Source organism: Microcebus murinus, chromosome 18 (assembly GCF_040939455.1).
Source record: "Microcebus murinus isolate Inina chromosome 18, M.murinus_Inina_mat1.0, whole genome shotgun sequence".
NCBI lineage: Eukaryota > Metazoa > Chordata > Mammalia > Primates > Cheirogaleidae > Microcebus > Microcebus murinus.
The window spans coordinates 4550219-4564621 of record NC_134121.1 but is presented as its reverse complement, the minus strand read 5'-3'; the positions used below and the strand labels follow the sequence as shown (position 1 = coordinate 4564621).

Genomic DNA, 14403 nt, shown 5'->3' with positions numbered 1-14403 from the left:
CTGGGAGTATGGCGGTAAATACCAAACTTCCTGCCCGCGTCATCATGCCTGGCTCCCGCTGCGTCCGCAGCCTCTGAAAGCGCAGTGTGGCCCTCATAGGCAGGCCCCCAGAAGCATTGAAGGCAGATCTCAAAGATATTTGTCTGCCTGTGTTCACAACAGCATGATTCACAACAGCCAGAAGGTGGAAACAACCCAATACCCATGGATGGATGAATGGCTAACCCAAATGCAGTATATGCACATGACGGAATATTATTCACCCTTGAAAAGGAAAGGGATTCTGATATGTGATAGTAGATCCCCAGTCGTGAGAGGCTTTCCTTTGATTCTGTTTCACTGAAAACATCAGCTGGAAATTCTGAAGGACTCTTTTCTCTAGCAAGTGATGCTTTAGAAATGTAAAATTAAAGACAGAAAGGGGAGTTTATAATGTAGGAAAAGACTAAAGCCAGTAGATGTGCTTGGCATTTTTTTGTGGTATTAGAGCTTAGATTCTCCTGCCTCCCTTGATATTAGTTATGTTTTAAAAGTACATAGAGTACATTTCCTGTTTTCCTTAAGAGTTATTCTCTTTAGGACCTATGATATTTTTGTTTTTGGGTTTCTTCTTTTATTCTTGGCAGAATTTTTTAACCTGTATTTTTCACTTCAACACTTTTTACATTGTATATTTCAGTAAGTTCAGTAACTACATCTAAATCAAATGCTTAATAGTATATGGTATTATACTGTATGTAGTATAATTTTTAAAATAATCTCTCATTGAATATTTAGTTTATTTCCAATGTTCCACTATTATTAACAATACTTCAGTGAACATCCTAGGATAACTATCTCTGGAAACCTGTTCGACTATTTCTTTGACATAAATTCCTAAAAGTGAAAACCTTATGCTTTTTGCATATGTTTCCACATGCTTTTTTAATAGGCTCATAAGAATTTAGATTTGTATTTCTACTTAACCCAAAGAAGGATGTATATCTTTCCTCAGATTCACCAGTTGTTTATATTTTGCCCCATTTGCTCTGTCTTACTGTCTGTCTTGCTACACAGGCCATATCCATATACTATCAGCTGTTCTGGTCATGACCTTTATAGCTTTAAGCATTAACTTTATAACTACATATAACTATAACTTTATAACTACAAGCATGTAAGATGTCATGTCTGTTTCATGTCCTTTAATCTGGAACAGATCCTCAGTCTTTCTTGAAGAATACGGGCCACTATACATAGAATTTCCCTCAATGTGTTGTAGCAGATGTTTGCTCACAAATAGGTTCAGGCTGCCCACTGTGGGCAGGAAACCACAGATCAGCAGGCTCGTCATGTCGAGTTGTCCCACCATTGGGGATACTAACTTCGTTGGTTAACATGGTGTCTGTCGAGTTTCTCCCTGTCAAGGCACTATTTTTCCTTTTGGGATGAAGAGATCATTTGTTGGGAGATCTCTGTGTTAGTCCCTACTTGTGACTTTCTAGGCACGGACTGAATCTCCTATTCCATTTGCATTCCTCAGTCTGTGTATCAGATTTTCTTTAAGCTGGCCCTGAACTCTCCTGATTATAAGGCAATGTTTATGTTTAAATGAGTGATGAATCTTTTTTCCCTATGAATACTAATTCCTTTCTTTCTTTTCTTTTCTTCCTTTTTTTTTTTTTCAAGACAGTCTCACTCTGTTGCCCGGGCTAGAGTGCCGTGGCATCAGCCTAGCTCACAGCAACCTCAAACTCCTGGGCTCAAGCAATCCTCCCACATCAGCCTCCCAAGTAGCTGGGACTACAGGCATGCACAAGCACACCCGGCTAATTTTTTCTATTTTTAGTTGTCTGGCTCACTTCTTTTTTATTTTTAGAAGAGACAGGGTCTCCAACTCCTGAGCTCAAGCAGTCCTCCTGCCTTGGCTTCCCAGAGTGCAGGTGTGAGCCACCATGCCTGGCCACAAATACTAATTTCTCAACTGGTAAATTTAAAGATAACAAGGCAAATCTTTATTGAGCAATTCCTACACATGAGGCATTATTCTAAGCAGTTAGCTTGTATGAACTCATTCAATCCCTACAATAACCCGATGAGGTAGGTTCTGTTACTAGACCCCTTTTAGGGATAAAACAGCAGAAGTCTAGAGAGGTAAGTAGCTTGCTCAGGGTCACACAGATGATAAGTAGCTGTGCCAAGATTTGAGCTCAGGCAGTCTGGCTTCAGCATCCTGATGCCTAACCACAAAACAGTGCTGCTTCCTTCTAATTCCTTTAGTACCACTCTCTTCTAACCTGGACCTCTTAGTGGCCTTTCAGAGCAGATTGTAGCTTGGGGTTCTGGCAGTCAGCCCATCCCCAGCACCCCAGAGGAGGCACGCGGCTGTGCCGGGTCCCCCTGCGGCAGTTGGGAGGTTGCAAAGAGCCCGGTCTGTACCCAGCATCGCAACCTGGGTTCAGGTCTCGTGGTAGCCTAGGAGCTCCTAGCCAGGCAAAGGGATGTTGCCGATTAGGCTTTCTAGAACTCTTAGGACCAAGTTCTACCGTCAGGTGTGAGGCAGGAGGCTGCCTCTCTCCGTAGTGTTCTCACTTTGCAGTGTCGTTGTTCCTTTTCATTTTAGATCCCTTCTGGCTTCAGCATGGCTGCCAGCGTCCGGGTGGGGAATGCGCTGGGTGCCGGAAACATCCATCAGGCGAGGACGTCCACCGCGGTGGCTCTGCTGATCACAGGTGCCCGACCCCCTGTCCGAGGCTGGCTCGCCGTACAGTAGGTCCCGACTTGCCGCAGACTCCCTGCTCACTGTTATTTCTTCTGCTGTTTTGTCTCCAGAGCTGTTTGCTGTCACCTTCTGTGTCCTGCTGTTGGGCTGTAAGGATCTTGTGGGGTACATTTTCACTACCGACCAGTGAGTGCTGGGACTTTCTTGCAATGTGAAATCTGTGGCAAAGAAATGGTTAATCCAAGATCAAGGTGCTAGCATAAAATATTTTTTAATTTAAAAAAAATAAAGAAATGGTTAAGTTGGGTAGACGGTATCTTGGGGGCACCCCCTGAGGTGGTTGCATCTTCCAGGGGTGTCTGAGTCATTTATGAGACCAGAACCCAGCGATGCTAGCTGAGAAGAACTGCAGGGACTGACGTATGATCTAAAATGCCAATTTCATGGGCACTGGTGGTGATCTTATGCTTCTGGTGGCCAGAATACTCTCATGTTTTAAAGAAGGAAACTCCCTTTTGGTAGAATTGATTACATTTTCAGTTAATTATTTCATTCTCAATGCTAAGGATCATCTTGGCATCTTAAAAACTGTCAGATGCTTGGTTTGTAGCAAGTCGTATAATATATTTGTCAAACTGAACTGAAGTTAAATGAGCTGTCTCAAAATGAGCTGTCTCTTCAATCCAACGAGCAGGATTCTAAAACAAATAGAACAAAATCCAAATGAGCTGTCTCAAAAATTGCATTATCAGTGATTACTGAAGAATTCCTGTGCGAGACAACCCCGTCCCCCCGCCCCGTGCTCTGTGGGTACCCCGCCCCGTGGAGTTTTCCCCTTCATCTGTGAGGCTGCCTCTTACATTCTGGCCATAGAAATACTGTGGGGACACATCTCACCTGGGATGAGCTTATCAGCAATTACAAAAGACACGGTGACTTTTCCCCCACAGCTCAGAAAGCTGGTGGAGGGGACAGATGCACTTTCGTGGTTTATCCTTCAGGTATTTGTCTTTTGACGCCCGATGGTGGGTTGTCATTCTTCAGCCTCAGCCATTGGTTGTGGGAAAATAAGATGTTTATAGATCCCTCATTTCTGAATGAGTGGGGAAAATAGCCATGAACAGTTGTCACTTCCCTCAAAAGGGATCAGAATTAACTTCCTCAGGAGACCGGGTAGACTGACAGTTCCAGCAGGAACCTGGTGGGAGCTAGTCTGGGTCTGTCCCCTCCCAAAACCACACGGGGCACAAACCGTAGCCGTGGTGAGGGCTGCGACCGCACACTCTAAAACCAGCTACTTGTGAGGCAGCAGGGTGGACCCCGTCCTGCAGAACCAGAGAACTAGCGGAAACACCCAGCCCAGTTACAGGGGGAATTACTATAAGCACAGTCATTTTTGAAAAATCTTAAGAGACTAGTTTGTACAACTTTTTGCAAGGAAATTTAAAAACCTAGCAGAAACATAATTTTCCAAGGAAAATAATTTATCAAAATTTACCCTAGAAAAGATAGAAGGTCTAAATAAACTGATTTCCTTATAAAAAAATAAGAGAAAATTAATTTAAAATGCCAAAAAGCTCCAATCCTGGAGAGTTCCAAAGGAGAATTTTATAAGATTTTTAAAATGTACATAATTCAAATGGTGTCTAAATTGTTCCAGAGCCCAGAAAAAGGAAAACTTCCACATTGTCTATGAAGGAAATATAACATTGGTACCAAAACTGATAAATGCACTTAAAAAAAAAATCACAGGCCATTGTCACTTATTAATATTGATTTAAAAATCCAAAATAAAATATAAGTAGACAGAATCCAGCAGCACATTTGAAAGAATATATGTTGGTGGAATATAAAAGTGAACATAATATATTAGGTGGAAAAACCAAGGTACAGGGCACCATGCAGAGGATGCTGTGTATGGAATGACAGTATGCAGAAGGGGAAATTGAGAATATGCAGTCACATTTGCAAAAACACTAGGCAAATACAGAAAGTACTGCGAATTGTTACCTGGAGGGGACAGGGATGATAACAGGTTGGCAGGCCCCCTGGCACTGCAGTAAGACTGTTCTCATTATGTTCGTATTGTTTCATTTCTTTTGACCATTTGCATATGTCATATATTCAAAAATAAATAAAATTTGATTAAGGAACTGTATTTATGTCCTTTGGGGTGGGGGAAGGAAGTGATCATCTTGTTCAGTGCTGGATTTCTTATTTATTGATATTAAGTCATTCAACAAATATATATTGCCAGACAGCATTCTAGGTTTATATGTGACCAAACTCCCTCCAAGGTATTGTGAATTTCTTGCTTCCCTGGCTCAGGGGCAGCATTTTTCTCATCTCCCTCATGCACAGGCATTGAATCCAAGTCTCTAGCTTTAGAGGTTAAGGCCCATTTCTAGGAACCAAGGATAAATCTGCAGAACGTGTCCAGGCCGTTATAGCTTGCCAAGCATGGCTCCGTAGAAGAACCTGAACTCTCATTCTGTAGTGCTGCATGCAGACACGCCGAGAGGCACGTTCACGCTTAGCCTATGGAATCATGCTTTAAAAAAAGACAGCAATATAATCCAAACTTTTTTTGAGGGGTACCAAATCATTGAATTTGTTTGTCTACATTGACCAAATGGACTATGCGGTAGTCCCTCCTTGTCCACAGCTTCACTTTCCACAGTTTTAGTTACCCAAGGGCAACCAAGGTAGGAAAATATTAAATGAAAAATTCTAGAAATAAACAATTCATAAGTTTAAAATTACACACCATTCTGAGTAGCAGGATGAAATCTTGCCTTGTCCTCCTCGATCCTGCCCAGGCCATGAATCATCCCTTTGTCCAGGGTCTCCACACTGCCGCACTGCCCACCTGTAACCATCAGGAGCCCTCTTGGTTATCAGAGCAACCTCACAGAACCTCAGTGCTTGCGTTCCAGGAATCCTTATTTTACTTAATAATGGCCCCAAAACACAAGAGTAGTGATGCTGACATATTGTTACATTTGTTGTATTTTATTGTTAGTTATTGTTAACCTTCCACTATGCCTAATTTATAAATTAAACTTTATCATAAGAAAGTACATATAGGAAAAATACACAGTGTATATAGGGTTCAGTGCTACCTACCCAGTTTTAGGCATCCACAGGGGGGAGGTCTTGGAACATATGCCCTGCGGATATAGGGGCTACTGTACATTTTTTGTAAAAGTTGTGAGATACAACGCGTGGTTAGTTTCCTCTACAGGCCGGCCAACGGTAGAATTGCCCCTGAATAGGCTGTTGGGTGCAGTGCACATACATGGAAGACTGCATGGCTCCCTTTTTTCCTTGTGTTTATCTTCTAATCACCATGTGCTTTATTTTCCTAACAGAGACATCATTGATCTGGTGGCTCAGGTGGTTCCCATTTATGCCATATCCCACCTGTTTGAAGCTCTTGCTGTGAGTATTATGCAGTACTGCCCTAAGCACTTTTATGAGCTGTGTATTTCTTCCAATGATGGCAAATTTCAGCTGAGAAGAGGGGCTACGGGAGGTAGCAACACTGAATATTGTTATCATGCTTAGTTTAGAAGGGCACTGCCACATGGCCATGGGTTTTTATGTCAGAGTCCTACAGAATGGTGACTGCTCAGGAGAGGGTGTCTTCCAGAAGCCATGGTGGCACTGATGGGGTGTCATCTGCCTACAGTGCACATGCGGGGGCATTCTGAGGGGAAGTGGCAATCAGAAGGTTGGAGCCATCGTGAATGCCATCGGCTACTATGTGGTTGGTCTCCCCGTCGGGATCGCACTGATGTTTGCGACCAAGCTGGGAGTGATCGGTAAGCCTCACGCTGGCGGGCAGAGCTTAGTCACTCGCCGTGGAGCTTCCCGAGCTCGTCGGTGCCTCGAGAGTGCGGGGGTTCAGGAGGCAGCCTCCGGCTCCGGCCAGGGGCCCAAGGCCACACTGACACACTTGAGCACAGCCAGATGCCGTTTCCGCTCACCTCCCCGTCCTGACTCATCTGCTTCTCATATCTTCAAAGGAGGTGACAGCAGGGCCCACTTGAGAAGCATTTGGAAATGTTCCTTTTGTGGATCCCATTCTGTTCTTTAGTGACAGCCCTTGTATGATGAGACGCTCAAAGTGAGTCTGCAGGTCTGAGACCGCCATACGCTGGCCATTCTGCAGCATTTGGGGTGAGGCAGGGTCACCACTGTGGCAGCTGTGTATGTCCTGGAGCATATTCCCCATGTCGCCCTGGCAACGGGGCAGGACCCACGGAGCGCAGCCAGAGGCGAGTATCCTCGCCACCCTCAGCCCAGTCCACAGCCTGCACCTCCTGCCTGGCACGGCCTTCTTAGCCGTGTCTCGTGGGTCTCCACAGGGCCTGGGGCGGTGGACTTCCTCACCTTACTGCACTGGGAAGAACGAACTTGATCCACAGGATGTGAAATTACCAGAGCTAATCTTTTTTTTAAAAGTAGGGAAATAATCCTTCAGGAAGAGTAGGTCTAAAAAAAAAAAAAAAAAAGTAGGGAAATAAATGACTGCCCAGCTTTGATTTCTAAAATAATAATCTGGAATGCATTGACAGTTAATAAATGATTATATTAAAAATTGGACATTATCTTTGGAGTGAAGGAGTGACCAACTTAAGCATGGTTTGTTTTAATCCATTGGGACTTGGCAGGCTCACAGGTGGTGAGAAAACTGATACCTAGAGGGCACTTGCAGTTCAGTATGTTCCATTATGTTGCACATCTTTCTCAATTTCAATAATATTTTAATTAAAAATACAGGAGTTGTTCAAAGAGTTGAATGGCCAATCCAGAGTTCTTTGGGCTTGCATTATGGTGCAGAAAATTATTTATCTGAGTTTCTGGTATTGTTCATATTTTGGATTTACCAGTGGCATAGCTAATGGAAATATTAGAGGAATCTACCTTATTTTTATTTTTTTAAGTAATGTATTTTATTTAATATAATATATCTAAGTTATCATTGCAACATGCAATCAGTATAAAATATTAAGGAGATATTTTACATTACTTTTTAAAATATTACCTCTTACTAGTTTAAATTGACAAATCATAATTACATACATGCATTTGTTTATTTATTTTTTTTGAGACAGAGTGTCACTCTGTTGCCCAGGCTAGAGTGCTGTGGCATCAGCCTAGCTCACAGCAACCTCAAACTCCTGGGCTCAAGCAATCCTCCTGCCTCAGCCTCCCAGAGCTGGGACTACAGGTATGCACCACCATGCCTGGCTAGTTGGCCAATTAATTTTATTTCTATTTTTAGTAGAGATGGAGTCTCACTCTTGCTCAGGCTGGTTTCAAACTCCTGACCTTGAGTGATCCTCCCGCCTTGGCCTCCCAGAGTGCTAGGCATGAGCCACCTCGCCTGGCCAATTACATACATTTATGAGGTTCAATGTAGTGTTTTGACATATGTATACTATGTGGAATGATTATATCAATCTAATTAACATATCTATCACCTTGTTTATTTTTTATGGTGAGGCATTTGAAATTTACTTAGTTGATTTGAAATATGTTATATTTCAATATATTAATACAGTATATTGACAGTAGTCATGCTGCCATGCCACTCAAAACTTATTCTTCCTGATTGTCTGAAACTTTGTACCTGAACAAATCCCCATTTCCCTGCCCCCAGCCTCTGGTAACCATCATTCTACTCTCTACTCCTGTGAATTCAGTGTTTTTAGAAGAGGAATCTACTTTATAAATCCAAGCTGGGTGCAGTGGCTCACACCTGTAATGCTAGCACTTTGGGAGGCTGAGGTGGGAGGATCAGTTGAGGCCAGGAGTTCGAGATCAGCCTGGGCAATAGCAAGACCCACTCTCTATAAAAAATAAGAAAAATCAGCTGGGCGTGGCGACATGTGCCTGGAGCCCAGCTACTGGGGAGGCTGAGGCAGGAGGATCATGTGAGCCCAGGAGTGTGAGGTTGTAGTGAGCTATGATGATGGCACTGCACTCTACCAAAAAAAAAATATATATATATGTGTATATATATATATATGTATATGTATGTGTGTGTGTGTGTGTGTGTGTGTGTGTGTGTGTGTATAAATCCATCTGTATCCCAAGGGCTGTCCTTGGCTCATTCATTTAACAAAAGCATACCTACTGTGTGCAAAGTAGAGGAAGTTGAGAATCACCTAAAAGAAATGTTGGGGGCCCTGAGGAGAGGAGGGCCCTGTGAGAACACTGCAGTCAATCCCTCCACCCACATCTTAGAAGAAAGTGTGGTGTGTACTGATTTTCAATACTGTGTGTCCTCTGGCAGGGCGTGCAGTATACCTACATGTTTCCAGGAGAGCGCCAGAAGTTTGCAAGTTCTCAGGAGCAACCTCAGCACATCATAATGGCCATCAGAATTCCTGGGAGGCTTTTCAAATATGTAAATTCCTGGGCCTCACCCAGAGGATTCTAATAATCATTCTGTTTGGGGTTCCTAGGTTGAGTCAAACAGAAATGTTTTAAATGATGTATGGTGAAATTAATGGAAATCTAATTCATGACTTTCAAATTATAGCTGGAGGTAGCTGGCTATGTTATGTTTAAGATGGTTAGGGTGAGCTTGTAATCTGTATGTACTGGGAACACTAGATTTGAAGAGGAAGCCAGTGGTTTGCTTTTACTAATTCTTCATAGGAACAGCAGGTAGCACTAACTTTGCTATTCCAAAGAGTGGGCTGATCATATCTGAAGACTGTGATATGAGGGTGATTGGTACCAAGAAGCAGAGCTGTGAGCTGCACTGAGCTGCACTAATGACAATGATTCTGTCATTAGTTCACTGTTGACAAAAAAACCCTCATCCTTTGGGATCTCCCTCTGCCCCGTGTGTACACTAGTAGGGGCTGTATAGTGCTTTGAGACCCGTTCCCACTCAGACTTCCCCTGTTCTCTGGTCAGCTCTAGGTTTATGACCCTGCCCTGGGAGCTCCCCCCAAAGTCTGTGCCAGAAGCAAGTTAGGTGGGAAGTCCTGCAGGCTGGTCTGAGGGAGGGGCGTCATTACTCTGTGTCTAGTGAGTTCTGCTTTATCAAAAAAAGTTAGTCTCCTTTTTTGAGGAAAATAGGGTGGAAGTATTTTGTCCTGGGAAATTTTATTTCCTTGTAACTGGCACTTTTCTTAATATCCAAGTATTATAATCACTAAGCCCCAAATAGCATCTGAACGTTTATTCTGACATTTTGAGCCAAAAGAGGTGGCTCCTCAGGGTGTGGCCTCAGGGAGCACTGGGCCTTTCAGAACCTTCTGGAAACCCAAGGAAAGAGCAGGACAGAGGTCTCTGGCCTACAGTGGGCTCTACCTCAGCCATGAAAGATTTCCAGGGTGGCCGACGGGAGTGAGATAGGAGAAACATGCTCCCCAGGGGTGGCCTGTTTTCCGAATTAACCTGTATTAAATATTTCCATTTCCAGGTCTGTGGTCAGGGATCATCATCTGTGTGGTCTCTCAAGCTGTGTGTTTTCTAGGCTTTATTGTTCGGCTAAATTGGGAAAAAGCCTGTCAACAGGTAAGTGCTCATTGCTGTCTCAGCAAAGGCTCCTCCCCTAGAACACAAACCGGATCCCACTGGATCTTTCCTTTTGGAAGATTCTTCTCCCTTTTTCTTCATTCTTTTATCCAAATGCTGTTCTTGTTGTTGTTGTAACTAAATTTAATTCAGATGTGCTGGCCGGGCGACCTGGGCTTTGTGCACTGCCCCTTGTTTATTCACTGACCAGAAAGGCAGGAGCCCCCTCTTCCCCGGGGGGCCGTGCCACGCTGCCGCCCTGTGCAGGAGAAGCCGATGTCAGGATGAGAATGGGAACTGGAGAAAGGTGGCATGCATCAAATTCATCCTGTTTTGTTTTTTTTTTTTTTTTTTTTTTTTGAGACAGAGTCTCACTTGTTGCCCAGGCTAGAGTGAGTGCCGTGGCGTCAGCCTAGCTCACAGCAACCTCAAACTCCTGGGCTCTAGCGATCCTCCTGCCTCAGCCTCCCGAGTAGCTGGGACTACAGGCATGCGCCACCATGCCCGGCTAATTTTTTCTATATATATTAGTTGGCCAATTAATTTCTTTCTATTTATAGTAGAGACGAGGTCTTGCTCTTGATCAGGCTGGTTTCGAACTCCTGACCTTGAGCAATCCGCCCGTCTCGGCCTCCCAGAGAGCTAGGATTACAGGCGTGAGCCACCGCACCTGGCCCATCCTGTTTTTTATAATCCCAAAATATTTCATTAAGATACTTGTGTGCAACCTTCTTTTCCGCTTTTTAGGGTCAATGGGGGTCTAGTAAGAAGTGGTAGAAAAAGGAGGTGAAATAAAAATAGAGAATTCTAAATGGTCTTGGTGCCTGTCTCCCTCACCCCCCACTCCAAATGGCCTCACAGTCTCTATGAAAGGTGGTTCCATACCCCCGAACTAGAGAAGCTTCGATTGTACATGCCAATTCAGGAAAATGGCTTGGCTTTTCCTAAACTGGGTGGTCATGTGAAACAGCTCATTAACACTAATTTCATTTTCACTAGTTTGAAACTGTGAAACAGTTCATAACACTAGTTTCATTTTCTAGGCTCAGGTACATGCCAATTTGAAAGTAAATGTGGCTCAGAATGGGAGCTCAGCTCTCTCTCCGGATGCCCTGCACCCAGGTAAGAAGGAACTCCTTGCTCGCAGCCAGGCCTGTCCAGGTGGGACTGTAGGGGCCATCTGTGAGACACAGCTGGATTTGCTGCTGTGAGCTCCCACTTAAATAGGGCAATAATGTTTCAGAGACAAATGGTAAAGTCAAGTAACACCCAGTCCCGGGTAAACGGACTTCAAGTTTGTTTGCTTTAATCCCACACACTAGCAACTGCTGTGGATGACTACAGGGTCCCACTTCCTCTGCTAATTTGTGGAACTTCTGCAAGCATTCTGCAGGCGTTTATAACACTTGGCGATTCCGTGCTTTGACCGCATCTTGGAAACTGACATTTGTGAGTTCGTTTTCATGAGGTCCCTGCTGTTCATCAGGCAGACACCTGTGCACTTTAAACAGGTTATTGTTTGGACCATTACATATGATGGCCATCATACAAATGTGGTTATATTTTTGTTTTCTTTCTTTTTTTTTTGCAAGCAACCAAAGTGAAAAGGTTTATTAAAGCATACTAGCTTCCAGAGAAGAAATGGGTCAACCCATGAGTGGAAGAGACCTATTTTTGTTTCTGTCAGTTGAGCAATTCCCCTGTGTCTCGGCCCTTTAGGCAGTTGGCCCTGCGCTCACATAAGCCCTCGCTCCTTTGCGGCTCAAGTCCTCTGGCCTCGCGGAACAGCGGAACGGCTGCGCTGCAGCAGCTCTGCCGCTTCTGCCAGGCCCCTCGTCTAGGCTCCTGTGCTGTACGTCTGGGTAGCTCTGACTATGTTCCAGACTTTATATTTGAAAACTGTTTGTAATTTTCGGCATGAAACAATGTTCAGAGAGGCCTCTATCTTCAGAGAGGGTTTTCTTTTGATTCTGTGGGATGCTTAGAGTTCCTACCGGTCTGGGGCAGTTTTGTAAGTGGAGGTTTCTGGCTCGGCCGGCTGACCCGAAGGTGTGCTATGGCCAGTGTGAGGCCAGGTTTACTTCTGCTTCATTCTTAATTCTTCGATGCCCCCTTCAGGCTTCCAACCCCAAATACAGAGAGGCCTACCGGGGCCCTACCCTCGGTCGGTACCGGGGCCCCCAGCAGCCTGCTCAGCTTCTCAGCCCAAGGGGCCAGGTGGAGTGCTCAGGGCCAGATGGCCCCCGAGGCTGGGCTTGCCCTCTGGTCTCTAGCGCCCCCCGATCCTGCCCTGGGGACTCCTCACTTCTCTTTAGCTCTCTGATGCCTTCAAGATGATATTTTCAATTTGTTTTATTCGGATTTTATAATAATCTTCAGAGGAAGGGTTGGTCCAAGTTTGCTACCATCAGTGACAGTTTCCCTGATTTGTGGAATTGGGACAATAATGTCACTTACCTCATACTATTGTTGTGAGGGTCAAATAGTGCTGAGAACAGCCTCGCTGACACCCGGTAAGCCTTTGTTAGGTGTGAGCTGGTATCATTCTGTTCACAGTGATTTTCTCTCAGAACGCTCATGACATTGTACCATTCCTAACATCCATGTGTGCTTATTAAGAAGTTGGATGCCAATCTTACTCCTGTGCCGTTACGTAATCTACCTTTTGTTTTCTCTGGAGGAGCTGTTAGGATATTTTCCTGTTATTATTCTTAATGTCCTGAAGTGTCACGAGACTCAGCCTAGGTGTGACTCGGTCTCCGGCTTGGCCCTTCCATGTGGAGTCACGGCTTTCTTTGGTTCTGTGAATAACTATGAATTATTTCTGAGGTTACCCCCCGTCCATTTACTTTATCCTCTTTCTGAAATGATTATTAGATGGGTGTTGGCCCCTTGAAAACTTCCCCTATGAATCCTCACTGAGAGAGCTACCCTATTTCTCTAGCTCTTGGGAGCGCTCCCTGCAGCACCCAAGCCAACAACAGCAGGATCACCGTGTGAGGGACTGAGATAGGATTCCTTTAGCCATTGCAGCAAGCTGCTTCCTCAACTCACTTTCTTCCAACTGTTACCCTTCATACAGATGCAAAAAAATTCCTTTAAGCTGATAACTAAATTCCTTCTTCCTCCCAGGGGGCCCTGAAGACCAAGAAGGAATTTTAATGGAAGATGTTGGGAAAAAAGGTCAGACTCAGTTGGATCAGCAGGCGCACCAAGAAGAGCCTTTGCCCGCCTGTCCAAAGGGCAGCACTAGGCTGTCCTGGACGCAGCTGGGGCTGCAGCGCGGGCTCCTGCTCCTGGGGGTTATTTTAGTCTTGCTGGTGGGCATTTTCGTGAGATTATATGTCAGAATTCAGTGATGCGGCAAGAGGGAGAGAAAGCCATGTGACACTTTTGAGCTTACAAAGAGCCTTAGCAGTGACAATTCATGTTCAGCCAATGTAATTGAGCTGTGCCCATGGACTTCAAGAATTGAGAATTCAAAAATATATTTTTCTAATGAAGAAGAAAAGAAGCTAAGGTAAAACTATATTATGGTCAAAGACAATGTCTGAAGGATGGCGTTTGGGTAGTAATTCATCTACCACTGTGTCTACCAAGGACCGCTGCATTACTGACCACACTGACCTATGGCTTTGGTATTGCTTTGCTCCCTGTTTGTTTTTAGACACAAACCCATAAACTAAGTGCTTAAGAATTCTTACTGTCTGAATTAAAATATATTTTACAATATAGCTTTCCTTGTGCCTTATTATTATTCACTGGGCAAAGAGCGTTGGTCAGTCTTCACGTGGGGGCCGGCTCCAGGCCTGTGGCTGGGAAAGCTGGGAAGCCTCTGCTCTCAGGGCTGCGGAGACAAGCCCGGGTGGGTGTGCGAGGGTGTCGGAGGACAAAGCGCTAACAGACTGAATATGGCCCTAATTCAGTGAGCCTTCCCGGGCCTAGCTACACACCGTCCGCTCAGCAAGCCTCAGTACACGGACGTGTGCTCAGTGCTGTGAAGGCTGATCATACCAAATGGGTCGTCCTTGTTCACTCAACAAAAACAGAGTCCAGAAGCAGGGGTGGGGCCCTCAGGACACATAACATTGCTCTAAACGGGAAAGAGGAAATTCTCTGCAAGCTTGTTTGGTGCTGAAACTGCCTGTTGTAACCTGAGA

The 14403-nt window shown here is 44.6% G+C and overlaps 2 protein-coding genes across 3 annotated transcripts in view; both read left to right on the top strand.

The window, feature by feature from the left end:
• The window catches only part of LOC105861987 (multidrug and toxin extrusion protein 1-like), a 30031-nt gene extending 16054 nt beyond the window's left edge, over nt 1-13977 (top strand). Inside the window, exons 11-17 of one of the 2 annotated variants that reach the window (XM_012747936.3) lie at nt 2603-2711; nt 2812-2887; nt 6073-6142; nt 6393-6525; nt 10149-10243; nt 11287-11365; nt 13376-13977. In XM_012747936.3, coding sequence (XP_012603390.1) covers nt 2603-2711; nt 2812-2887; nt 6073-6142; nt 6393-6525; nt 10149-10243; nt 11287-11365; nt 13376-13602 — 789 coding nt within the window. In that variant the 3' untranslated portion in view covers nt 13603-13977. Of the gene's footprint in view, nt 1-2602; nt 2712-2811; nt 2888-6072; nt 6143-6392; nt 6526-10148; nt 10244-11286; nt 11366-13375 lie in introns of those variants that run through there. The other variant, XM_075994039.1, reaches the window with a different exon arrangement.
• Nucleotides 1-14403, top strand: part of LOC105862011 (aldehyde dehydrogenase, dimeric NADP-preferring) — a 200407-nt gene that overhangs the window by 11510 nt on the left and 174494 nt on the right. The gene's annotated exons all lie outside the window — the stretch shown is intronic.